General features: G+C 54.5%; 1 protein-coding gene across 1 annotated transcript; it reads right to left on the reverse strand.

Annotated features, from left to right (window-relative positions):
- Positions 1-26,970, reverse strand: RP1L1 (RP1 like 1; the record flags this gene model as incomplete). Its single annotated transcript, XM_082656935.1, has 6 exons — positions 1-75; positions 3,936-4,016; positions 4,130-4,470; positions 18,251-22,774; positions 24,340-24,481; positions 26,365-26,970. 6 exons carry the CDS (start codon positions 26,968-26,970, stop codon positions 1-3), a joined length of 5,769 nt encoding a protein of 1,922 aa, XP_082513061.1.

Consider the following 26,970-nt stretch of genomic DNA (forward strand, 5'->3'; position numbering starts at 1 on the left):
TTAGGCAGACACGGCTGGGCACCCTTTCTCGGCTTCATGGTGCAACCGGTCTCCCCAGAAGGAGTCCGGCAGAAGCTTGAGAGAGAGAGAAGTGGGGTGGGTGGGTCCCGGAGGGGGCTGGCAGGTACTGTAGACGTCATCGAGTTAATCCATTTCTTCACTTTACAGGAGATGGGAGAATGAAGATGAGCGTCAAGCAATGTGCCTGGGGTCAAGCTACTGGTTAATGGCAGAGCAGCAGGGGAGGCTGCCTGTTCCCGCAGCCCCCAGGGAGGGGCATCGGGGAGAGTGAGTAGTCTCCTCGAAGCCCAGGGGAGAAGCAAGTGACACGCCACCCAGAAAGCCCAGGCACCAGGAACTGTGGACACGGGGATTCGTCTCAAACAGCTGTGCCCAGGTTATCCTAGATCACTACCCACATCATCACCTCCAAGCGTCTTTAGAAGTTCAGATTTCCTAGGGGGGCGGGAGGCATGAGCCTGTAGACAGAGCCTCCAAGGGAACCATTGCCCTCTGAGCTGTCGTAAAAGCTATTTAGCAGTAGAGGGCGCTGTTTACCTAAAATCCAAGCATGAGCCTTGGACAAGAGAAAGAATTCTGATGCCCCGAGAGTGGTCATCTAGCTGCCTCTCCTACCTCCTCCAAATCATGTCCAAACAAGCCCAATAGAGGCTCAGGTCATAAGTTCACAGAGAGCTCCCTGTCTTACTCAGAGACTCAGTAGCCGTCTTCCTTGTCCAGAAGCCCTTAAACCAACCTGCACCCATTGTGTTACGTTTCCTCTTGTTCTGTTCCACTGACTTTGAACCTCATGTCCATATTGCTTCAGAATGAATTGCTTCCCCGAGATGCCTTCCCTCTATTATTCTTGCTTGCCTAGCATTTTCTACCATGGTAACGTCCCTGCGGTGGGACACGGGGTAGGGTTGGGACAGCACAAATTGGGCCTAATGTGAATACTGCAGATTAAATTTAACATTGAGAATTCGGGATACAGCTAGATCTTATAAACGGTAAATAAAGAGTGTTTGATTATCTATTGGGCTTACAGGTTAGGAGTCTGGTTCCTATAAATCATAGGCGGAAATCAGTATCACTGTTAGAAAAATGCCTTCAAGACACTTGAAACACTGAAAATAACCAGATGTCCCTAGTGTTATTCTCAAAATTTTAGTCTCATTTCTGGATAATGTTGACTTTATTTGTTTTGAGATTTGGCCTTGGTCTGTATGTGGTGGGAGGTTTACCCTGAAACCAGCAAAGTTTAAGTCTCGAGGCCCCTCATGGCTAGCCAAGCGCCCTAGCAGCCTCTATTCAAACAGTACATGTGTTTGTGAAATTTGCAAATGTAAGCTATTTTAATCACAAATTGGTTAAGACTGTTGTTTGTTTCCGCTCTGACTTTCCCTCCATCATACCTGCCATCATACACACACACACGCGCGCGCACGCACGTGCACTTTAGTCACTTCTGTGTAATTAAACATTATCAACCGTCTTGGTGTCGAAATGGCTTCCAGGAACACCCCCAATGACCCACCAGTGCCACAAGACGAAGGTGCAAGGCCACGAGTCGTGCATCAGTGGGAACATGTCTTAGGGCTCCCAGCACGGGAAGTATGTCCCAAGCAGAGGATAAACAAACATACAGAGCCAGAAGCTTGTCCGGATGATTTTCCTGGTTCCCTGACATTCCTGTTTTTCATCTTTTAAAAATCTACTTGGGCAAAACTATGGAGAAAGTAAAAAGATCAGTGGTCACCAGAGGTTGGGGGAGGGAGGATGGAGTAGGTGGGGCACAGAGGATTTCTAGGGCAGCAAAACCATTTTATGATACTCTGATGGTGGAGACATATCCCTGGACATTTATCCAAACCCACAGAGTTTACGACACAGAGGCTGAACGCTACGGTCAACTAAGGTGATTATGAGGTGTTAATGCAGGGTCATCGCCTGTAACCAATGCACCACTGCAGTGGAGGATGTTAATGATGGGGCCACGTGTGGGGGGGGCAGGGAATCTCTGTACCACCTTCTCTAGTTTGCTGTGAATCTAGAACGACACTAAAAAATAGCCTGATAGAAATATGCAAATCGTTGTAATTCATTTACTCATTCCAAATAAGTATTCACTAGGAGCCTCGTTATTCACATGCAGTCTGTTTTTTAAGAAGTCCTCGGAAAACCTGGGTCTGCCCCGTTTGCACATCATAAATCCTTGCAGCTGTATTAGCTCATACTTATAACCACGTCACTTTTCCACGTGGATTATAAATACCTTGATGAAGAAAAGGTATCTACTATTTCCTGTGTTCAGTACATAAAGTTAAACTCTTCATTGGCTGGAGTTGATAGACGCGTCTCATGATTCCCTTTGGCTGTCATCTGTAGGAATTGTGTTACTGGCTCATTGAGTATCTTGTAGAGAATTCTGTCCTGAGATCTCTGGTCACGTGGAGGTGTCTTGAGCTAAAACAGGGGATCACAGGAAGCAAATAATTATCCATGTTAATGGAAGGGAGCAGCAAAGAGTGAACTACCCATTCCAGAGACTTTAGAACTGCGTTCCTGCTAGAGTGAACAAGATGATGGTCGTACCGCTCCGATGCTCCCACCGCTATTAATGACCCTGAGAGTCATTACCTCACAGACTGAGAGACATTACCTCTTTTTGTTTCTAGAAGTTTCCAAGTCCACTCCTCCCGGAAGGCAATATTAGTGAACGGTATATCTCGTTTTCTCCAAGATCCTGCTTGCCTAGCATAAAAGAAATGGGGTTGTATCAACAACACAGATTCATGACGGTGAATCTTTCTTCCCAGAAAAGCCACAATTCCGATTCTCCCAGAGCAGGTACAGAAGAGTGGAAGATAAACTGGGGATGCGGCTCATCTGGTAATTCTTGCAGGGACCGTCCCTGAAAGAGATGCCTGTCATATCAGCACCTGCCAGCAGAGGGCGAGGCGTCCCAGCCGGTGGGAACGGAGTTGGCCGCCCTGCCTCGGGTTCGTTCCTTGGTCCAAGCGGATTACCAGGCCGGCTCTGCCGACTTCCCCATCTGCACCCACAGCCCTGAGGAGGGGGCTCCACCACAGGAGGCTGCAAAGAGCTCTGGGCCCGAATGTCTGACTCTGCTCTGGGGGCCTCAGACTTGGGGCATCCCTGTGCCCTGGGGAGCCACCTCCAGCCTGCCCGTCTCCTAGAGGATTCTGGAAAAGATGTTCCAGAGAAACCCTAGGGAATGAGAAAGATCCAGAGGAACACCCCCCCCCCCATTCCCAGTCCTGTCTGAGCATCCCAACGACCTCCCTTCAGCATCCCACACCCCACAACGGGTCTTATGTAGAGGTGTCAGATATAATACAGGACACTCGATTCAATTTGAATCTCAGACAAATAAAGAATAATCTTTTGGTATAATTCTGTCCCAAATATTGCAGAGGACATACTGCTATTTTACGAATAATTCTTTATCTGAATTCCAAATTGAGTTGGGTGTCCTTTCTTTTTATTTGCTAAATCTGTACCACGCCAGCTCTCCTGAGACGCCTAGAATATTCTAGCCCAGGGCAGACCAAAAGCAAGCTTCCCTCTCCCTTCCCCCAGCCCCTTCGTCCTGAAAAACTCTGGATAGGATCTGCTTTATTAGGTCTGCTCTAATCTAAACCACTCACTTCACACACTTTCATTTCCTCAGCCTTATTTGGGCCTGTCAAGAAAACAGGCAGGGGACTTCCCTGGCGGTCCAGTGGTTCACACTGCGCCTTCCAATGCAGGGGGAGCAGGTTCGATTCCCTAAGATCCCACGTGCCTCGGGACCAAAAAACCAGAACATGACACAGAAGCAATATTGTAACAAATTCAATAAAGACTTTAAAAAATGGTCCACATCAAAAAAAAAAAAAAAAAAGGAAAACAGGCAGGCCTGCACCTACACAGAAGGAAACAGAGATGCGGAGATTCTGACTGTGCAGGACATTGGCCTTGAAGGAGAGACTTGGACAGGCTGCCTGTACCTGCAGATAGCACAGCTGGTAAAGGGGGTGCTCAGAGTCTCCTGCCCCTTCCTCCCAAGCACCAAGCACCAAGATCCCCCCAAAAGCGCATGGCCGTGTGCCATGTAACCCACCACAGGCTCTGCAACAAGCCTGAAGGACCCCGACTGGGCAGGCAGCCCTGCCAGCAGGACACCTGGGCCGGCCTCGGCCTCCGTGGCAGCCACGCCTTCCTGTGCAGCCGCTGCAGTGTGGAGGATGCTGATAACAGAACAATAAGGCAGGACTGGGACAATCAGCCCGCTGAGGGACTCTCCCGAGCCGGGCGGGATGGAGGAAGGATCTGCAGGTCCCAGGGGCCGCGCCGGAGACGGCCGCACGGTGGGGCTGTGAGGGGGGAGCCCAGGGCCCTGGGAAGGAGCTGCGAGGGCAGCCTCGGCCTTGCTCCACACCCCCCCGAGAGGCCCCTCTCTCTCTGTGGGTAGGGCAGGGGCAGACAGGGAATCATGACCCCAGGAAGGGACCTTCCAGCCTTCCCTGGACAACAGAGCAAGCATCACACAGCTGGAGCAAGGAGCGAGTGGCTCCCAGGACGACCGCAGCTCTGACCCCTGGAGGCCCGTGACCTCTGACTCACGCTTCTGCTCTCTGGCCTGTCCCGTGCCCGGCAGGAGGGCTCTTCAACACCCCCAGGCGTGCGGAGCGCCTGGGTGCACACGCAGGACACCCCAGCGGGCCTGCCAATCCCGCAGGTAGACAAGCCGTCGGGGCCGCAGAGAGACAGAGACCTTGCGGCTTGGCCAAACGTGAGGCCACGTTGTCTCGGTGGCCGAGTGCCTGCAGACGCTGACCGAGTCACCCCGAGGGGAACCGCCTCTGCTCTTAGCCAGGAGCGGCTGCTGAGACATCCCAGGTGCCATCGTCGCTTCGTTTATGGCTCATGGCCCGTGGTAGGTATGGAGCAAAGGGCGTAGACTGTGTGATCAAATCTCCCCAGGCCAGAACTGGAGACCCCAGGAGGAGCGGCCCAGGGGATAAATGATGTGCCTTGAGGATATATGTCTCTTTCCTAAATCCAGACTGAGTCTGCGCCTTTTTATTCATTGCTTAGTCCAGCCTCATACTGAAAAGGACTTACAGCAACCTATAAGATGCAGACAACGTAACAGGATAAAACAAAATGAAGAAGAAAGTTGAGGGGAAAAGAAAACAAGGGAAGACAGGTTAAGAAGAGCCAGGAGAGAGGGTGACGTCCCTCGCGGGTGAGGGGTTCAGCCACCACCAGGAGGGAGAAACATCATCGATCACAGGTTGTTTGAGAGGAGCAAAAACACAACAAACAAAAACACCAAAATGTTATTTCTGATACGAAAACCAAAGACCGAACCTCGTCCAAAATCCTTCTGGAAAGAAGTCAGAGCAGGACGCTGGAACCTTCCGGGGCTCCAGGACCCTGCTTGTCAGAGCTCCTCCCAGGGTCAGGCAGGGCCAGTCATGAAAGGCCCTACAAGGAGGCCACTGAGACAGGGCCCGTGCACCCTGCCATCGGCTGTTTCAGCTGAATTTTAAGGCAGAATTCTAAGGGGCAGATGTTAGAGGATGGAGAGAAGTGACATGTGGTACCGCCCCCAGGTAGCCTTCCACTGGCCCGTTTGTCTCCGTTGAACTCTGGCTACGGATGGGGTAGCTCGGAGAAGGTGTTTCTCCTGGGCCCCACCCCGGGAGGGCCCCTGTGTGAGTTCCTGCTTCACCGCAGGCCTCTCTGCTAAGCGGTGGGCCTGGGCAAGGCTGCCGTCTTCTTGCGAATGATGAGACGTTCAGGAGGCCCCTCCCCCCTCTCCACCCCGGAGGCTAGAAAGGCCAAGGCCCCAGGTCAGATTGGGCCTGGCTTGATGCAAGGTCTGTCTGGTCAAGGGCAGGTGACAGGGCCTTTACCCACCCTAGCCCACCTCCCCAAAACTTCCCCTCGCCAACATCTACACTTGTCGGTGAAACTCATTTCACCTTAGACACATCATCTGTGCTGGGGAAGGGTGGCATCCTTGCTGGCAGCAGACCGGGCCCCTCCTCGAGGGTTAGCCCCCGCCAACCGCCCGGCCTAGGAACAGCATGGACGGCAGTGATCAGAGAGGTGTGGGTCAGCCCCCAGCATAGCCTTGGGGATGAGTCATGGATCCCAAACACAGCGCTGCCCCCAGTTTAGCAGGAGTCCGGCATGTTCTCCAGGTTGGGACCAGGATACCTTTGCACTGGCCGCCGCTGGTCCAGCGGGGCCGGCTGCCTCTCCACGGGTCAGCTCGGTCAGTCCCTGGCGGTTCCTTCATCCACAGAATCGAGCACAGGACCCCGGAGCTCCCTGTTAGGGACTGTTTCGTCAGCACTTGGCATGCAGTCAGCAAAGGTGACACCAATTACTTGTGTCACAGCTCCTGGAGAAGATAGAGATGTATGAAATCGACGTGGGAGCCATCCATCAAGGCCTGAGGGGGGCCAGGGGTCTGTCACGGTGACAGGGGGTTGAGGGGAGCCAGAGTCTCTCAGGACAGCTGGTTGGCAAAGTGCATTCCATCATCAGAGCTGACGCCTCGGCACTGGGGCTCAGCCAGGGTGACGGACAGACCAGGCCAAAATGCCCCCCTTCCCCCACGTGCCTGGGTCTGGTCAAGCTGGACCCTCCCTGCTTCCTAAACCTCTGGGCTTTCAACCTTCTGTCCCTCCCCTGGAATCTCCCCAGCCAGGCTCCCAACTGCTCCCGTCAAAGCCCCACTCTTCTGTCAAAGCGCTGACCGAATGTGTTCTCTTTTGCGTAACCTTCCCCAGTTTATTCCCTTCCAGTGGAAATGTGCTTTCTCTCCTCTGTCTGAATTCAGGAGCCTCTGTACCCACTCAGACAAATCATTTCCAACCTATCCCAAGAATAACTCATTTATTAAACACTCACGATGGCATGTCCACAGTTATCACACCGTTTAATTCTCATAGCCACTTAGACAGGTGGGCATTAGGTCCATTTTGGTAGATGGTAAACTGAGGCTCAGAGACATTAGTAACTCGCCCAGACCACACAGTTGGTAAGTAGGGTGTGGCAGGTGGGCAAACTGTGGGTACAAAGGAAGGCGCGACAGAGGGGTCTGCCGGCGGAGCCTTCGGGCTCTACCGACGTGCCCCTGGGGACCCTGCGCTAGACGGAGTCCTCCCTCAGGACACAGGGAGGCTGAGATGGTCCATACTGGGAAGTCCCAACAGCCGCAAGGAGGATGCTGGTCTTGCAGAAGAAGCCTCCAGGGCTGGGGGAGGCCAGCACGTGTCTGCTGGCTGTGGAGCCCCACCTCCTTTTTGGCTGCTGGGGCCCGGCTTCCAGTTTCCTCTGCAGAGTCAACTTGGGACGTCACTCTAAGCCTAGGGAATTCGAGTCTTTCTTGTAAAACGTGATGCCCAGGTGAGAGCTGCTCACACTGTGCAAACCAAACCCCAGGATATGCTGGGGAAAGAGGCTTTGTCCACGGCGAGGGGCTGTCTGGGCCTAATAGCCATCCGTCCCCTCGGGGTCTCAGAGCCCTGCTCCCGGCCATCGCACCCTGAGCTTCTCTCCACGAGAGGCCTTTTACCAGAGGATTTCTCAGTCCTGTTCATCTGTCCGTATCAGTTTCCTCATCCATCACATGGGTACAGCGGACCTTACGTTGCTTCTTCACTGGGTCGTTCTGCAGGCCTAAGGAAGCCAGGCTGTGCTTTGTGAAATGTGCCCCTCACGTGTGAGGGGTGGTCTGGTGGGTTCCTACTGTCTACTTTGAGGGACTGGGGGGACGGGAACAGAACTCCAAGTTGTGGAGAGGTGTATGTCTTAGCCAAGGTCAAAAACGGCTGAGGCCGGCTGCTCGCAGGCCCTAGCCCGGGACCGCTCTAGAGGTTTTGCAGAATGACCGGTACGTGGCCCTGGCTCTCAGATGGGAAGTTCGAGGAGGTGACTCAATCCAGCCTCAGAGCTGGAAGGGACTCTCAGAATGCTGCAGGTGAGGACATAGGCCCAGAGGAGGGAAGGGGCTGTTCTAAAGTCACCCAGCTCAGCTCACGACAAAAGACCCAAGACAGGAGCCCCTTCCCCACGCTGCCCGAGCGCCCCCGTCCCCATCAGCGGGGCCTTCCAGGAGGCAACAAGTAACCAGCACAGAGTTCCTCCTCTGTTTTCAGTGTACGCGTCCTGCATTCAAGAGATTGTTTCACTGTGGCAGTTCGGGATCCACTCATCTCACACGCCCTTCGAAGGACTCACGGAGGGCAGCACGTGGCAGGAAGCTGAGGCCAAATGGGGGCGACACAGCCCGTGCCGGCGGCATTCCTGGACCCTCCACCCTGTGGTCACACGGCCCCGCACTGCCCCGCATCACAGGCCGTCAGGCTGCTGGCCCAGCTTCTCTCTGCCTGATTCTCCTCATTCCAGCTCTTGATACCACGGGCGACTCCCAAATTATAAAACACATCCAACACACCCAAATCTTCGAGCTTGCCTCCCTCCCTGCAGGGGACACCAGGGGTTGGAGAGTGCAGCCGTCAGCAATTTTCTTATTTAAAGTGACCCTGTTGTATTAATTAATTAAGCCTCCTCCGTGGCTTTTCAGAGAGAGAGGGCAGAGAGTTATTCCTCTTAGAGCTGGGGGTGGGGGAAGGCAGGCCAGCTTCACCCCATCCATTAAAAGGAAACGTGGATGCAGAAACACGGGGTCCCGAGGAAGGGTTGCCCATCCCTCCACACTCCTGAATAGAACCCGGATGGTCAATCCGAAAAGGTTCCACATTCCCATCCTTCCCAGCCCACAGGCTGCAAGGGAGGGGCTTCAGAGGTGCAGCAGGACATATCGGAAAGGGAACGAAAACAAACAAACAAAAACAGCCTAGAAGATGCGAATCGGCTCAGGGAGCGGCGTAATGGGAAGATTTCAGCATGATGTATGGTGCCGGGGATGTTATTAATGGTTTGCTGATTTTTACCTTTAAAACCTTTGGGCAGATTATTTATTATGTCCTTGGCATGCCTATGATCTATGGAGGGGCGCTGATCTGCGAGCACGGCCCCCCATGTCCCCGCTCCCCTACAGCTTCTAATTAGGCTGTGAAGCTGCCCTCCCCGAGGGGCAGCCCCGGCTCTGAGGCTCTCCAGCTGCAGAGCCAACTCAGGCCTACAAATCAGGAAACCCAGTTTCCAGGCCCGACTCTGCATTGACTTGCTGTGTGACCTTGGGCCAGGGCGGGATGTCTCTGGACCTCTGCGCACTTATCTCTCAAGTGACGCGGAGCTATAAACGGCAGAGCCAAGATGGAGCAGGTATATGGTCATCCTAGTCCGAAAGTCTCTTGCTTCTGGGACACAGAGAATGGGAAAACAGCAGGGCTCTTTCGATAGTTCATTGTCACCAGTCCCAGAAGCCAAGTGTCTCTGGGTAAGATGGGAAGTCAGCCTTTCTCATTCTGGCTCATCTACTGTGGCTCCACGGGGAGGGGATGTCTGGACCCTGCGAGGACCTCCAAGAATGACCCTCCAATGCCCCAGGTCACCCTGCTGCTGCTGGTTAGGGACACAGCCAGGACTAGAAGCAGATTGCAGCAAGGAAAGCCACCTTGACTGTCGGAGTACAGGGCCTCAGGCAGAAACACCGGATTAGAAAAGACCACACCCCTCGTGCTGTCCTGGACCCCCTCCCCCGGGAGGGTCCCAGGGGTCCTGGTAGTCCCGGCTTCTCTCTGCCTTGTCCAGCAGCTCCCCAGCCCGACAGCAGCCCTCCCCTCTCTTAGATTCTCTGTTACCCCTCCCTGGACCAGACTCCACAGGTCCCCTGTGTTTTGGGGACCTGGTGGGGCTTTGAGCCAGGGCCAACCTGAGGCCTGGTCCTCCTTGAGCCCAGGAAGACACCTGCCCTCACACCGGTCAAAGCTCCAGCCTATGTCTTCGGAAGTTGCTCAGGCGGTCCCAAGATTCCCACTCCCACCCTCCTCCATTCTGAAAAACCTCTTCTACTTTCCAGAAGAGGTGTCTCTCGGGTCATCAGGGCCCCCTTCTCAACTAGGCAGCATTTCTGCGATTCTCAGTTTCCTTCCCGCCCTACACCTACTGCCCGCAGACACCCCCCAACAGACCACATGACTCCTTGTGTTTTCTTCTAATTGCTGTCACCCCCATCCTACAGCCCCCGACCCCCAGCCTCAGCTCATGACAAACGCCTGGAGAATATCCAGACCACCACCGCCCCCAGTCAAAGTAGCTCATGAAAACTGGCCTTTCTACCGCTACAGTTGCTGTTGGGACCACTTCCACGGCATCTCCCAATTTTCTCAGCCACCGTCTGGGTTTCCTGCTGTCGCTCCACCCCTGGGCACACAGAGCAGGAATACTGCTCTGTTATTTCACTCGTCCATCAGGAGGGCAGCACTGCTGACTGGTGAGCCCCGGGTGGGGGGAGCGGGGCCACAGGAGGTCTAGGGAGTGGGACACCTGGGGGTAGCACTTTCATCTCTGCATCCTCAGCAGCTGGCCCGGAGCCTGGCTCGGAACAGCTGCTCATCATAGGTCGGATAAAAGAACTAACAAATGTCAATGGTCCTGGTGTGTAGTGTGCCCTGCAGTGCAGGTCCAGGTAATGTGGGGAAGCCGTATCACTATGAGCCTTTGCTGTTGTGACATGTGATTGCAGCGAACCCATCCGTACAAGTCCTAATCTCCGTCTGTAAGAGCAGCTTCATAGTGGGGGCGAAGAGCCTGGACCTAGGCGGGAATAGACTCAGTTTATCCTGTAGATGTCTTCTCTCCTCACCCTCGTCCCTTAAATTCAGAAGTTTTTGTGGGTCTGATTCTGTTATGTATTTGGGAGGGTCAGGTGTGCTTGGAAGGCTGAGATCAAAGAGGGGAAGAGAGATCATTGCTCCTTCCTGTCAGAACAAAAGACCTGCACAGCATTTCCATTTATCCCTGGGTCCCCAACCTTTTCTGGAGCTGCCTGCCCTGTCGGGGCCTGTCTCTCAAGGGCAAGGAAGAGCTCGCCAAGCTGAAGCCGATGTAGGGCTCAGCCTTTTCCAAGAAAAATGAGTCACTTCCAACTCTCACCCATCCCACCTTTTATCCATGGCAGCCAGCGGGCGTCTGACCCTAAGGTCTGTCTTTTCCCGGAACTGCTGTGATGATGAAGCTTCAGGAGGTCGCCCAGTTCATCCCTTTGCCTTGAGGCAGGTGATCCCAAGCCAGCCTGGAATGTTACAAGGCCCTATCACTCCTTCTCGGATACGAGGGGAGAGTCATAACTCAGAAGTGGGTTGCCCGTCTACGCCTGGCCCTGTGCCTCTGGGGAAGCCGCTACGCTCCCGAACTTCAGTCTGGTCGGCTGTAAAGTGAAGCAATAGTAATACCCGTGGCCTCTGGGGTAGAACCGCCCATCCTCGTGAGGGACTGGCCCCAGGGTGGCCGGGCGTTCAGCACGCTGGGCGCTGCACACCACACCACAGGCGCTGCCCATCGTTGTGACGGACAAACACATTCAATGCTTTTCCCAGGCTGCCCACGGTTGGAAAACCACAAGTTCCTTGTTCTTTAAGAGCAACAGGCCAGTGGGGCTGTCAGGGATGCCGCCGAGGAGGACGGGCCCTGGGGTGCGGAGGCGCTGGCTACGACAAGGTGTGAACCTGGAAGGTTCAGCCCCACAGGCCAAGGGCAGGACGATGAGGTGGCCAGAGATGCAGCCCAGCGGAGCCCAGCCTCCCCAGCCAGCCTCGGGCAGTGGGGCTCCAAGGGCAGGAAGCAGGGCTTGAAGCCCAGCCCAAGGGGTACAAGGTAAGGGGTCTCTCCGGGCCTGGGGCTCAGGCCCTGGCTGCGTGGAAGAGGGAACCCAGGCCCGGGAGAGTCAGGTCTGGGTTCAAATCATGGCTTTGGCATCTACCAGCCACGCGTCCTTGGGAGACTTACCTCTGAACCCGTTTCTTCAGCCAGGCAGCTGCGATAGGTGACATGTACATAAAAGCAACTTCCTGATACACATGAGGAGTGCAATAAGGGATCGCAGGTTTCCGCCGGGCGTCCTCGGACCAAAGTAGGAGCAGAAAGATGAAGAGAGGGTGAGGCCCTCCGGGGAGATGAAGGAGAGAGAAGACCACTGGGCTGGGGATGAGGACGCCCGGCGTTCTGGGGGAAAAGTGCCCGCCGAGGAGGGGGTGCTGTCACTGAGTCAAGGGGCGTCATTAGGACCGTGGGCCACCACCATCTCGAGACATGATGACCAAGCTAGGCCCCAGTGTTTGGAAAACTCACAACCAGCAGACCCGTGGGACCTGCGACTGGTCTCCTCATCAACGAACTGGGTGCCTTGGGCTATGAGTGTCCACTCCCCAGCCAGGTCTGAACATTTAACCCAAGAGGACAAGCATGGGGCTCTGTAAATGCCACTAGGAAAGAAGGCACCGGTGGGCTCTGGAGGCTTCCCCAGAGGGAGGGTGTGCAGGCAACAGGAAGGCAGAGAGCTGGCCCAGAGGAGGGGCATCGGAGGCAGCCGCCCTCCCGCTGCATGCGGGGCTCAGCGCGGGTGCTGGCCGGCTCTCTGGATGGAGGGTTGAAGGCTCCTTAGCCCAAGGGTCACGAGACAAGCTGGCTTGTTCTCCTGGAGCTCGGTTGGTGAGTGGATGGGAGTCAGAGGACCCACACCCAGGGGTGCATCTGCCCCAGGCGAGTTCCACGGACAACCGGGGGCTGGGCTGCCCGCTGTGCCTCTGGGGGTTCTCTTCACCCCCGTGTGTGTGTGTGTGTGTGTGTGTGTGTGTGTGTGTGTGTGTCTGGGGGGTGTGTGTGGGAGGGGGTGTGTGGGTGTGTGTGTGTGGGGGGGTGTGTCTGGGGTATGTGTGTGTGTGTCTCTGTGTGTATGTCTGGGCTGTGTGTGTGTGTCTGTGGGGTGTGTGTGTCTGTGGGGTGTGTGTGTCTGGGTGTGTGTGTGTGTGTCTGGGAGGTGTGTATGTGTGTCTGGGGGGGGTGTGTTGGGTGTGTGTGTGTGTGTGTCTGTGGGGTGTGTGCCTGGGTGTGTGTGTCTGGGGTGTGTGTGTGTGTCTGGGTGTGTGTGCATCTGGGTGTGTGTGTGTGTGTGTCTGGGGTATGTGTGTGTGTGTCTGGGGTGTGTGTGTGTCTGGGTGTGTGTGCATCTGGGTGTGTGTCTGGGGTATGTGTGTGTGTGTGTCTGGGGTGTGTGTGTCTGGGGGGGTGTGTCTGGCGGGTGTGCAGTGTGTGTGTGTGCGCACGCGCGCGCGCGTCCGTGTATGTGTGTGTCTGGGAGGACCCCCGGTCCTGGTGGGACGGTCTGGCCATAGAAGGCAGCCAACTTTGGGGGGAGGACCGTGTGTGCGTGGGCCTCCAGGGGCTTGTTGAAACGCACATTCCTGGACCCCCTCAGACACACGGAATCAGGATTTCCTGGGTGGACGTGTCCATTTTAATGACGCTCGCCAGGTGGTTTACATGTTCACTCAGGTGAAGGAAGCCTCCATCCCGGCCTCTGATTTATGTGGAAATCTCTCAGGACACGTCCGCTTCACAGCTGTACTTGTACTGAGGGCTGTGCAGACAAAGGACAGGTTACTTCTGCCCCGGACACCTTAGAAGGGCCCTCCTGGAGACAGCAGCTGGGTCACCGGGTCAGACTCAGGGGCAGGGAGCTAGGGCAGGGGGAGTTGGGGGACAAGCAGGGGAGGGGTGCAGGGGTCTGGGTGACAAGGCTGGCTGTTCCTTGAGTTCTCCAGCAGGGCCTCGCTCAGCTCGGGGACAGGAGAATATGAAGTGAGCTCCAGAGAAAGACCTGGGGTCTGCTCTCAGCGTAGCCACTTATCCAGCCGCATGGTTTAGGCAGTTCATTTATTCAAGATGGGTGTCTCCTCACCTGGAAAAAGGAAGCTGGACTAAATCAGTGACGGGCCACCTGGACTGAACGCTACGTACATCTGGGGACTGGACAAAGCAGCTGTGCTGGAGCCCGATTCCAGACCAATAAATTCAGAATCTCTGGCATGGGACCTGGACACGAGGCTTTAGCTCCCAGCCACTGAAAAACGGTCCCTTTGGTCTGAAATCTCTGATCCCCAGCAGGACAGAGGAGGGGGGAGAAGAGCTTGGTTTCTATTCACTCACTCCCTCTCCCATTTACTTCAAGGTGAGACTCTGCTGGCTAAAAATGCTTGCATTACCACTGATACTAAAAGCACTTTGGCAACGCTTTGAGTTGCAAATGCACCAAGTTTTGATTCAGGGATGGGCTACAGGAAGCCCAACATTTTCAAGAGGTGCTAAATTTCAGAGGCCTGTACAATGCTGTGCAGTATGGTTGCTGTAGAGAAGAGGGTTGCAGAGGAGACGCCGAAATCCCCCCCTTGGCGGATGGCCCTGAAATACTTTATCTCCAAGGCAGAAGAAGACACAGTTTTCCATTAACAGCAAGTTTTTTAATATAAAAGCAGAAATATTGGGTTGGCCAAAAAGCTCGTTCGGGTTTTTCCATAGCATCGAACAAACTTTTTGGCCAACCCAGTTCCTGGAGGCTTCAAGAAGATGAGTTTGTAACTAAAAGGAGAATTCTGTGGCTAGAAAACGTTTGAGTTCAACTCTTAGCTTTAAAAAGCCAGGTTATCTCAAGCTCCCAATGTCTGTATGTAATTAGAACATTACTAAGGGCGTAATACAATTGGTTGAACAAAAAATCCCACCTAATCTACTTTCCTAAGTCTTAACTCTTTTGCAGTAAATTCATTCAGCAAATCTTTGATCACCTTTAGCTAAATGATTTAGTTAGGGAACCCAAATCAAAATGAAAAAAATATGATACAGTGGAAAAGGACGTGGACTTCAGAGTCTGAAATATCTGAGATTAAATCCTGGCTTTGCCTCTAACTGCGTGAACTTGGACAAGTTTACCTAAGACTCTTCCGCCTCGGTTACTTCATTTTTGAAATGAGGATAACTGTCGACTTGCTTACTTCACGGACACATTGAGAAGACTAAATGAGATCATTTATGTTCATGTGGTACCTGATACATCATAGGCATTGAAAACTTAGCAGTTCTAATTAAAATATTGGTATTTTCCCAATACACGTGTAATGAAATTTCATATGTTATCTCATCTACTTCTCAACAATGCAGTGAGCAAAATATTACTTGGTCCATTTCACAGAGGTTGCAACTGAGATGCCATCACTGGAACTTGAGTCTGGTCATCCAACTCCAAGTCCCACCCTCTTTCCATTGCCTTCTCTTGACCAGAGGTGGACATGCCATTTTAGTGAAGAGCCGGGTCAGTAGGTGCCCGTGGTGGCTGTCTCTGTCATTTGGGGAGATAGCAGATTATGAAACAAAGAGGTTGGAACATCTCTTAGGAAATGACTGAGGACCTCAAGTCACAGAAGAGGGGCACAGTGGATGCTCCATGTCAACTAATAATAACAAGTTCTAGACAATCCTGCATATCACCATATCTAATCCAAGCTCACAATGCAATGTTTCACTGGGGGCTTCTGGCTAAGATACCAGTTCATACGTACATGTGTGTGTGTGTGTATATATATTGTGTTAGTTTCTGGTGTACAGCAAAGTGATCCAGTTATACAGATACATATATATATTCTTTTTCATATATACTTTCGATGTAAAAACTTTAAAGACTAGCCTCCACAAGAAATTTTAAAAACATGTCAAATTTTATTAAGAACATCTCCAGCATTCAGAAACAGAGCAGAACAGGGACTTCCCTGGTGGCGCAGTGGTTAAGAATCCGCCTGCCAACGCAGGGGACACAGGTTCAAGTCCTGGTCCAGGAAGATCCCACATGCCGCAGAGCAACTAAGCCTGTGCGCCACAACTACTGAGCCCGTGCTCTAGAGCCCACAAGACACAACTACTGAAGCCCTTGCGCCTAGAGCCCGTGCTCCACAACAAGAGAAGCCACTGCAATAAGAAGCCCGCACATTGCAGTGAAGAGTAGCGCACTTCCCTGTCAACGCAATTAGAGAAAGCCTGCACGCAGCAACAAAGACCCAACGCAGCCATAAATAAATAAACAAATTAAAAAAAAGAAAAGAAAAGTAAAGAAACAGAACAGAACAGATGACTTTGGGCATGAGGACACAGCCTACACCCAACATTTGCTTTATTTTCTATTATTAATGTATTTATTTTCTTTATTTTTTACATGAACATTTACATTTAAACAACCAGTGAACAATACCTGTTCTTGTAGCACAGACCTCCGCTTTAAAAATTCTGAACACACAAAGTGGTCCTGTATGCTGGTGAGAACCCTTGCGGGAAATTCTGCCCCATTAAGGACCCCTGATCCGGACAGCCCTAGTCCAAGGCTTCCTGGAGAAGCCTGCCGAGAAAGGGTATGTTTTCAATCTCAAAAATGATAAACAGAATGTTTAAAAATTGTAAAGGACACATGTAAATCAATTTGTTTAAAAAAAGCTAGAATTCCAGCTGAAAATGGGTAAAAGGCATACATGTATAATTTATATGCAAATGGCTTTTAAAAAAACTAGAAAACTCTTTAATCTCATTAGCAATCAAATATAGCTAAAATAGTTCCACATTAAAATAAGGTACTATTTTTCCCTATAAAATTAGCAAAAGATTTCTCCTTTTTAATGACTCTACCAAACACGGTTGAGAATGTGGCAGACCAGGTGATGTAACTTAGTACAACTTAGTAGACCTTTAGAAAAACAATTTGACAGAAGATATCAAGAGCCTTAAAAAAGTCGATATCTTTAGATCCAGTAATTCCATGCCTGGGAATCTATCCTAAGGAAATCATCTGCTACTCAGGGGGAAAAAAAAAAAAAAAGAAAAAAGAAAAAAATATATATATATATACACACACACATATATATATGGGAAAAATAATGGAAACCATCCAAATGGTCAGCAGAAGGGAGATGGTGAAAAAGCATTTTATAATCTCATATTATTTGGGCATTAAAAACATTATTCAGGTATTAAAAATAGGTTTATGAAGATTTTGAGATTAATCGGGGAATTCTCATCATGTTAAAAAAAGAAGTTTAAAAGGATGAGCACAATTATCAAATAATTAGAAAAATGATGGGAAAGAAATACATCCAATGCTACCACGAGTCATCCCTGAGGGGTGGGATTATGAGTGACTACTTTTCCTTCTTTCTGCTTTTGCATTTTCCAATTTTTTTTTATTCCAAAAAAAGAAAAGAATTAAGGAAAGACACTTGGACTTTGGGGCTGAGAACAAACTTTGTCCAGTGATCCTGAATTTATCCTCTTCTCCCAAATTTTCACGTCTGCAGAGTCACCAAATATAGTCAAGACCGAAAAAAGCACTTCAAAGTCGAGAGACATCAGTGCCCAGGAGAGGCCAAGGAGAGAAATAACTGGAGATCAATAGGCAAAGAACAAGGGAAACACTCACCAGCAAAAAACAAACACAAACAGAACCTCTCCTGGACGGTTGCCAGGCAGTTCCATCCTCCTGGGCCCAGCAGGCAAATGCTGGGCAGCTGACCTCGTATAATGGGGAAGATCTGGGATGGCCCTCTTTCACGCAGTGGGTGGACAGGCCGATGGGGCCTTGGAAACCCCAGAATTTAGAACTGGGGCAGTGTGGGGTGGCCATGCCCTTGGCAAGTCCTTGACCTTCGCCCATGTCCCTTATGCATCTCCAGTAGGCTGAGCTCCAGACTCAGGACTGTCTTGCAGCTGGATCCTTAGAAATCTAAGTCGTCTTGGCCAAAGCCGTCTGTCCTGTCCATGCGGAGGGTTTTAAGCATCCCTTCTGTGGAAGCGAGACTTTTCACTACCTTCTCAGCTTCTAAGTCAGAGCCTCCCTCTGTCCCCTGCTCTGGAGTCAGACCTTCATCTGTTCCTTGCTCTGGCATCCTCGAGCCTGAGGGGGCCCCGTCTTGCTCAGAAGGGGAGCTTTCTGGACACGTGCCTGTGACTTTTGTCTCTGGATCAGGGACGCCCTTGGCCTCGTCTTCAAGGCTCCTCGTGTGTCTGTCTGAAGGCTCATCTTCGGAGCTTTTCTGAGAGAGCCGACAGCAGTTCCCCAAAGATGATGTGCTGGAGGACGAGAGGCCTGACCTTTGGTGGGGGGAGTCTGCACCTGGGGCCAGGGACGGCATGCGCCTGCCCTCCTGGTCTGGGCTGCTGTTTCTAGAAGCCTCACGCGACTGGCGGTGTCCGAGGCCAAGCTGAGGGCGCGCTTCTCTCTTACCTTGATTTCCTCCTCCTGACTCTGCCTGCTGCTCCCCGTCAGCTCCCTGGGCCTCTGCACTTTCTGCACCAGCGTTCTGTCCTCCTGGACTCGGGTCACCTCCTCCCGGGGCTTCACCTGCCCCAGTGTCCTCAGCCCCAGAGCCCACCTCCGGGTCTCCTTCCTCCCTGCCCACACCCTGCTTCCCCCGCCCCACCCCGTCTGGGTAGCTGCCTACAAAGGGGTCTGTTTTCCTTTCTCTCTTCTCAGTAGTTGCCCCCTCCTCTGCCCCCCGGGGGGCTTCATCTCTGCTGAGGGTCTCGTGCCCCACCTCCACCCTGGGGCCCTGGCCTGATCCCAGCTCAGGGCCTCCGTCAGCTCCCCGGACAGGGTCCGTCCCCGAGGGGTCCCTCTCGAGGGGCTCCATCCCCCTCTTTGCAGGGGCCGCCTCTGCTGTCTCCCCGTCCACATATCTTCCTTTCTTCTTCTGCAGAATTTGCTGCAGGTCAAAGGCCTCTCTGACGGGCGCACTGGCCGCCCGCACTGCGTCCCTCGGGGATGCAAGGGCCACTTTCTTCCTCATGCAGGCCTCGCAGGGACAGAACCCCTCCTCCTCAACCTGCTCCCCAAGCCGGGTCCCCAGGACTCCTCTGAAGGTTGGCACGTCCTCCAGGGAGAAGGAGGGGGGCCCCCGGCCCCGCATGTGCTCGGAGGAAGCTGAGAGGTCACTCAGGCCCTGGAGGTGCTGCCTGTACTGCTTGGTCTGCAGGGGCGTCTCCCTGGGTGGCCCCGGCGTCGTGCCCCCCGCCCGGCTCTGCACCTTGCAGAGCTCCTTCTCGACGTGGTCCTGGAGCCGCCGGCCCATGTCCTGCTGCAGCTCGGCCACCACCTGGTGCAGCAGGTCGTTGCTCTCCAGGCCCCAGCGGGCTTGGAGCTCGGCCGTGGCAGTGGCGAGGTGGGCCATGAAGGCCTTCTCCACGTTCTTCAGCAACTTGGACACCCAGAGGGGGTCAGGGCCCAGAGGCCCTCTGCAGGCTGTGGAAGTGCCCCTCTCCTCCGCCCCCTGGGTAAGCTTGGCCTGGGTTTGCCCACAGCCTGTCTCCGCTGCTGTGGACAACTTCTCCAAAGAAGGCTCAGCGCTGGGGCCACCTTGACTCCCGCTGGCGTCTGGGTCACTCTCCCTGAGGCTCTTAGGGCGCTCTGTCGGGCTCTCTCTCTTCCCTGGGGGGCTCAGCGTGGCCGAGGTGGGGTCTCCCTGCTCTTCCTGCAGGCTCTTGTCTTCCCTGGCACCCGCCCCATCCTGAGAGCCCGCCCCTGACGATTCTCGTCCTGTGATTCCTTCCTCTTCGGGAAACCCTTTAACACCCTCTTCTTGCAGTTCTGCTCTTTCTTTTTCCTCTTTTATTTCCTCTAATTGTACCCCCTCTTCTTGCATCGTGTTTTTAACACCTTGGTCCAGGTCACTGCCCAACGCCTGCTCCCCACTGTTTCTTTCGGCCCTGTCCTCACTGGAGGTACCACCAGCCTCGGAACCACTCAGCTGTTGGTTTCCCGGATCCTCTGGGTTCCCTGAGATTCTGGAATCAGGCCTCTGGCAGGGGATGCTTGAGGGAAGCCCCATCCTCTCAGGGACCAGGGCGCAGTCCACGGTGCATGGCCCATGGCCCTCCCCCGAGCCTCCGGAACCACTGCCAACATCCACACCAGAGGAGGATGTTGGCGTGAAGTCCTCAGCTGCAGCGTGGGACCCAAGGGCCGGCAGGGCCTGGCCCCAGCCTAGCTCCTGGAGGCCCGAGTCCAGCTCTCTGTGCCCAAGGCCACTCCCCGGCCACAGGGCCTGCAAGGTGCTCAGGAGCTCCTGGTACCGAGGAGAGTCAGTGAACCTCACTTTGCCAGCGGGAGACCCAAGGTCATCATCAAAGAAGCGGAGCCTGGCGAGACAGGTGACGAGGGCCTGGGCCGAGCGGCCGAGTCTCCTGCCCACTGAGCTGGACACTTCGGGCACACTGCTGGGCCGGCCTGGCCTGGATCCCATCAGCGCCTTCATGATGTGTATGGAGGAAGAGACCCTGCTGGGGAGCATGCACTGGCCCATCGCACGGTCCACAGCCGCTCCTTTGCCTTTGCCGGCCTCCGTAGAGGCTTCTGAAACCCCACTGCAAGGCGGGCCCGCTCCTGACCTGGGACCAGCGCTGCCTGTCCCTGGGAGGGCTGCATCTGGTTCTGCTTTCTCACTGGCCGCCCCTTCCAGGGGCACTTGTCTGGCCTGCACTGACCCTTCCAGGCCATCTGGGGGATGTTGGTCAACAGGGTCCTCCTCGGGGCCTTCCGGGCTGCGCCCGGCCAGGTCTTCGCCCTCGTCCACCATCTCGTATTTCACAGGCTCCTCCGAGATGTTGCTCAGCCATGCACGGACCATGGCTCCCGGGGAGGCTCGGGGCAGGGTGCCCAGCATCACGCAGCCACCTTCCTTGTGCTCCTCCAGGTCTCCTCCACCCGAGACCTGCTCCTGGAACGTTCTCCCGAGCTTGGGACCGCGGTGGGAGCCACCCCTTCTCACGGCTCTGACTGCTCTCCCCACGGCCCCTCCCGGAGAGCCAGGGGGCCGAGGGCGCCAGACGTCCGGCTTTTCCTCCCCCGCCTCGGTCCCGCCCGGCTCCCCATCAGCACTGTGGGTGCCCTCGCTGCGGCTGAGGGTACGCAAAGGATGCTTCTTGCCCGAGGGCCGTGGCTTGCGAGGCATGGGACAGTACCTGCTGCACACCAAGCAGGCCTCAGAGAAGGGGCCCTGGCCGCCCCAAGACTGGGAGGCTGGCAGTGACTGCGTCTTCCCACCGGGGGACCCGAGGGCCGGGGATGCGCCCAGCTGCGAGCAGCAGCTGGCCCCGTGCACTCCCGGCCTCCCTCCCTCGGGCCACCCGACTGGCAGGACCAAGGGCCAGGAAGGCTTTGGACTGTCACCCCCTGCCTTTTCACCCAGGCCATCAGCTTGCGAGTTGAAAGAGTCAGATGTGTTTGAAGGTGTGGGAGCTGGTGAACACGCCCTGAACTCAGGGTCCCCTTCGGTCTCAGCAGTGGGGGAATTTGGGGGGTGGAAATTGGAAGCACAGTCAGAATTGCTCACAGGGGTGATGGGAATGCTGCTGAACCCTCGCGTGTCCCAGGAATAAAGAGAGGCGGAGAAGCAGGGCCTCGGGTCCCGGGAGGCCCAGCTCCCGCGGCTGTGTGGGCTTTCAGAAGGGCCAGGCGCTGGGCTGTCTGGGCGGGCCCTGCTTCTGCTGGGAGGCCCCGGCACTGGCCTGGACACAGGCAAGTCGAGTGGGCAGTGGGTGTCCTTTGGGTGGTGGTGCTGCCCGGGGCGGCCCCTCTGGGACCCGCGGCTGAGGACAGAAACGCTGGGTAAGGACAGGGTGCCGGCTCTGCTCTGCTGCTTCCTGCTCCTGTCTGGGGCTGACGCACAGGCAGAAGGTGGACGGTGGTCTCCTGCGTCCTCCCCAGAGGCTGCCCGGGGGTATCCGGCACCCTGTCCACTCTCCTCTGCCCGTGGGCCCTCTTTCCTTACAGACGAGGGGCTCACGGCGGGGGAGCTGGGGCCTCCCCCCTGGGTGGCCCCCCAGGAAGTCACAGCCCAGCTCTTCTTGCTGGGGCGGCCCTGGTGCAGTTCACCCCTTTCACTGGACTCCTCGTGAGACCTGCCACTTGCCAAGGAGTCAGGAAAAGCGTCTGCCGGGCCTCGGGTCCCCGGTTTCAGGCAGCCATGGTGCTCCCTGCAGCCCGGCATTGCTCCCTCGCCTGTGCCCTCACCAGCCCCCGAGGCCAGACGTGGGCCACAGCTGCCCACACCATCCTCCAGGGACCTGGAGCAGAAAGAAGAGTTGGTCTCAGAGCCTTCGGGGGCTCTGTCACTGGAGGAAGGGCTGGCGCTGTCTTTGCTCCTTCTTTTCCTGCTGGCGACCCCTTGGCTCCTGGGGGTCCTGGAGTGGGACTTCTGGGGCAGCCCAGACCTCCTCTGAGAGGCTGTCTGCTCTCCCTGGGGGGCATAAAGGGGGTTCATCCAGATCTCATATCTAGATCCCGGCTGCCACCGGCCTCGGTCAAAGGCTCCCACACCTCCTGCCTCGCAGGACCCCAGTCCCTGTGCCCCAGGCTCCGAGGGGTCCCTAGGGGGGCCCCTCCACACACAGCCGAGGGGATCTGCCTCCCCCAGGACAGGGCCCTCCCCGCTGGCCCTCCCGACCCTCCTGGACCACAGGAGCAGGTCCTCCCCCTGTAGGTGGAAGCGGACTTTCATCTCCACGGACAAGCTGCCGTCCTCGTTCACGCGCACGTTCTTCTCAATGTCTTCACCGGCTACCGACGGGCTGAGCTGGCCAGGTGTGCCCTGAGGGTTCCCGTCAGGAGCAGGGCACGTGCAGGCACTTTGCAGAGGCACCGAGGGGTCACCGATCCCAGATCTCTCCGACAGCAAGGAGAACCGCCGTGGCCCGCTGCCTGGCCTGGACCGCGCGTGGATCACGCTCTGCTTGGCTTTGGGCCCCCAGCTCCCTGGTGCACGATGACAAGCAAGAGAAAAGAAGGAAAGATAGTGAGCTGCCGGCGAGAGCTTCGGGATAGAAGAGTCAAGGCCAGTCATGAGCCTTCCACGGTCTGTATACCCCTGCCCCCTCCACAACCAGCAGGAAGGACAGAAACCATGCTAGGACGAACATTCACGGAGCTGCCAGGGTGTGAACCAGCAGAGCCCAGCGAGGTGAGCATGAAGTCCGAGTTCCGTCTCGACCCTGCCACTTCCTAGCTGTGCAGTCTTTGGCAGAAACTCTTTCCTGAGCTGTGAAATAAGAGTCATGGTATCTAACGGGTAGGTTTGTTTTGAGGATGTCAGGCAGCGCATGGAAAGCTTCCTGCAAAGCCGCTGGCGCAAAGCAGGTTCTCCACAGACAGTAGAGTTGACTGCCTAGCGTCGGTGCCCAGAGCTAGATCCCAGCTCTGCTCACACCCACCCACGGCACAGGAAGCAAAAATCGATAAGCTGCTGCAGACACACCTGATTGTAACTGTAAACTGCTTTGCAATTATTAGTGATGATGTATCATCTTAACACTCATCAAGATTTGGGGTTGATAAATGGTTGCAAGGAAGGACCTGGACACATGATAGCAGGTCGTGGTAGCTAAGCCTGCCCCTCAGCCACGAAAAAGAGAAGAAGAGGGGGTCACTGGGGATAAAAAGACATGATCCCGAGAGATAACGTAGCCCTTGGTACTTTCTCATTTCATCTTCTGAGCTAATGCTTGGCAAGAGGGAGGGGCCGGCAGAGGCTGAGCCTATGGCCGGCGGAAGAGCAGACCTCCTGAGTCCATCTGGGCAGGAGAAGGATTTGCTCAGTCCTGTTCCTCCATAAGCACCAGATGAGACTGGGGGCTCCTCCGGAGGAGGGGATGTGGCTGATGGGCCTTTGTACATCCAACATCCAGCATGATGCAATCACCGAAACCACTGCTGTCTTTCTCTTCATAGCTTTTCACAAAGGATATTATTTTGTCTACTCGCCAAAATTTGCCCATTGTCATTCCAATAATTTTGCTTTTTGGGTTTTTGTTGTGGTGGTGGTCGTTGTTGTTTAATAATGAAGGCTACCTCTGGCACCTGGATGGATGGCTGGTTGGCTGTATAGATTGATGGATGGATAGATGATCAATGGTTATCATTTATTTTGGTCTGTTGGGTCCTCACGGTTGCCTAAGACAGTCATGACTCTTGAAAGATGCAAAGACCACATACCCATGGTTCACTGCCTCCATTAATGTCATGCTCACTATGGTTCTTAACAAAGTTTATTTTAGATCCTAGAAGCTTAACATTCAAGATCTCTTAATCCCTGTTTAAATACCAGACTCCCATCTCTCTCAGCCCAGCCAAATGTTCAACCTAGTTAAGGCTGATGGTGATGAGAAGGAGAAAGAGGCAAGAGAGACCCCCAGACAAATGGGGTGCCCCAGACCTGGAGCCAAAGGCAGGTTTTTTTAATTATCTAGAAAGGATACCTGCCCAGCCCTACCAAACCACCATCCAGTGCAAATAAGGCTGGGGATTCTGCGGAACAAACTCACCGCTTTTCCTCCTTGAAGTCTGCCCAGATAAAGGTTCACTTCCATTTCTTCTGACATCTTCCGCTGCCAGAGGTCTGAAGGGCTCGTGACCGGCACATACCAGCACCGAGGGGCTGTGTAGCAGACCCTTCAGAGAGTCCACCTGGGGAAGCAGAGTGTTGAGTCAGGAGGCGTGGTCTGCAGGACCCGCTTCTGTCCAGCAAGACATGGGTAGAGGGAGAATCCACTGTCGCTGGTCCCTTTCTTGATATTTGCACATCTCACCCCAGATTTCTGATCCAAGGGAAGGAGCCCATTCACTCCTCAATACACCTCCATGACTGGCGGGGGGCTGAGGTCCTCCCACCATGATCTTTTTCTCTACCTACAGCCCTCCCTCCACCTGGTACGAGGCCTGTGGTTTAGAGGTTATTCTTGATACTCAGGTGGAAAAGACTTCAGGAAGACTTTGACTTGCTTCCCCGCCCACACTCCTCCCTCCGGAATGTGTGTTTTTTTAGAGCAACCATAACAGAAGGTCCAGGGCTCCCATATGGAGACCTGAGTCACTATCTCACACTTTTTCCAGGCAGAGTCCTCTCTTGGGTCTGATCTGTGCTTTCCAGTCTAATCTGAGCCCAGGGCCTCTGCTTCTGCCCCTAGTGGAGCAGAGAAAGACAAGGCACAGATGGCCTTTCTCTCCCTCCTCCAATGGTTCTCTAGGCTCCTGCCCAGACGCGCGGGTCATCCTCCCACCACCTACCCCTACCCCCCACCATCATGGCATCCCAGGCTGGGTCGTGCAGGCAACATCAGTGCTGGATTGCATTCCAGGAAGCAGGTCCCTGCTTTTAGAAAAATCTCACCTGGCCCCAAGGATCCTGCCTATCTGATGATTTGCACAATTTATAGCATTACGTTATAATTAGCGACGTCGGGGGATTTCGTTCCATCTTTAAAGTACAGAATCTGTTCTTTTTCGTTTTCTCCAATTAGAAGGGTATGCTTATTAACAAGGAAATGAAAGAAAGGGCTCTTAAGATAGAGGGTATAAAGGTGGGATCGTGACTGAGCTGAAAGAGAATGGTACGGCACGGATGCAACTTTGGGGAGCAGGGGAATATGTCTCGATGGTAGGAGGGATGGTTCCATTGTTAGGTGGGGACGCGCTGCTGTAGCTGCTGTTATACATTTAAGTAGCATGGCGTATACAGGTGTCAGTAGCTATAGGACTAGACTGTGAGAGTTTATGTGGGTTAGATCAATCAACCTCCATCCTCCAGCCTGCCCATCTTGGGTTACATTCACGTTCAGCAAAACCCAGGAGGGCAAAAGTTACATCCACTAGCCTTCTTGCCAGTTAGGCCGGATGCCGATCGGGTTCCATCAGGTAGGTCAAGCCTGGGATGGCAAGCGAGGTAGACACTGTCTCTTCTTGCTTCTGGCTGTGTGTGGCTACAAAGCAAGTCTGTGGGCATCGGGAGGCGATGGCGCTCAGGCAGCAGTGGCTGGTGTCCCTGGGCATTAAGATGCAGCTGGGGCAGGTTGCCGACCCAGCTTTCTAAGCTTCGGTTCCACTACAGAGGGGTCCTTCTCAGCCCAGTCACAATGGCTTGGAGTGGAGTTAGAAGATTTCTGCAGGGTGCTGGGAGCCAATCCTGCACACCCAACTTGGAGTTCGCTCCCGCAGCTTTCCAGAGATGTGAAAGTCCCCCCAGTGCCCTGCGGGAAATTGCTTTCTGCTTAAAGCACTTTGAGTCTTTTGTGTTTCCTACACTGAACTCTCACCAAAATAGGCTAAGAGGATTAAGTAAGAAAACAAAGTGTGCAAGGAACAGGTACTAAACACTTGCTAAATGGTAGCTGAAAATATGCAGAACAGTTGCTTGTTTGATTAACTGACTGAACGTCTCCACTCTATTCACCTTTAATTAGTAGCCGGGCAATCAGTGCCTCTTTTAAAGGAATAACTTCCCAGTTCCACCTAAGTGTTTTGAGCTGAGGTCCAGGGAACCTTTTAAGGAAACGTCATACCCCACAGCCTACCTTTTTCCCACCGGTTGTGTACACCTGCTTCACGGGAAAGTGCAGCAGGTCCGAGGCTTTGCTGAGAAAGGCCGTCAGGCTCCTGGTGTTCCTGTGACTGAGCACCGCTGTCTGCTGGTATCGAGGGTCGCCGTTCTTAACCAGCGTTATCCTCCTCGGGGCTCGGAGACTTTTGCAGGAAGAAGCCGTTCCAGGTGCCTCGCAGCAGCCTTCAAAACCCCGTGACTGCTGAGAAGGGCTTCTCCCCCGTGGCCGGCCCGGCCCGCTGGGGGTCTTGGGGGGCTTCTTATCGGAGCAGAGGTAGCAGCCGCCATCTTGCAGCTGCTCCAGGGTGCTGAGGCCGTGCAGGCCCCGGGGCGTGGTGACGGAGCGCACCCCAAAGGAGAGCGGCACGCGCTGCGAGAGCTCATCCATCAGGGCCCCGAAACTCCTGAAGGCGCGGCGGTGGACGGCCAGGCGAACCCCAGCAAACTGGGGATCCCCTCGCTTGAGGAAAGTGATCTTCTTGGCTGGCGTGACCTGGGTGACAGAGGGGGTCCGGGCCACAGAAGGCAGGAGGCGCTCGCGGTGTCCGGGGGCCTGGGCATCCCGCGGGGTGCCGTTCAT

This window comes from Grampus griseus, assembly GCF_964374135.1.
Source record: "Grampus griseus genome assembly, chromosome: 6".
Taxonomy (NCBI): domain Eukaryota; kingdom Metazoa; phylum Chordata; class Mammalia; order Artiodactyla; family Delphinidae; genus Grampus; species Grampus griseus.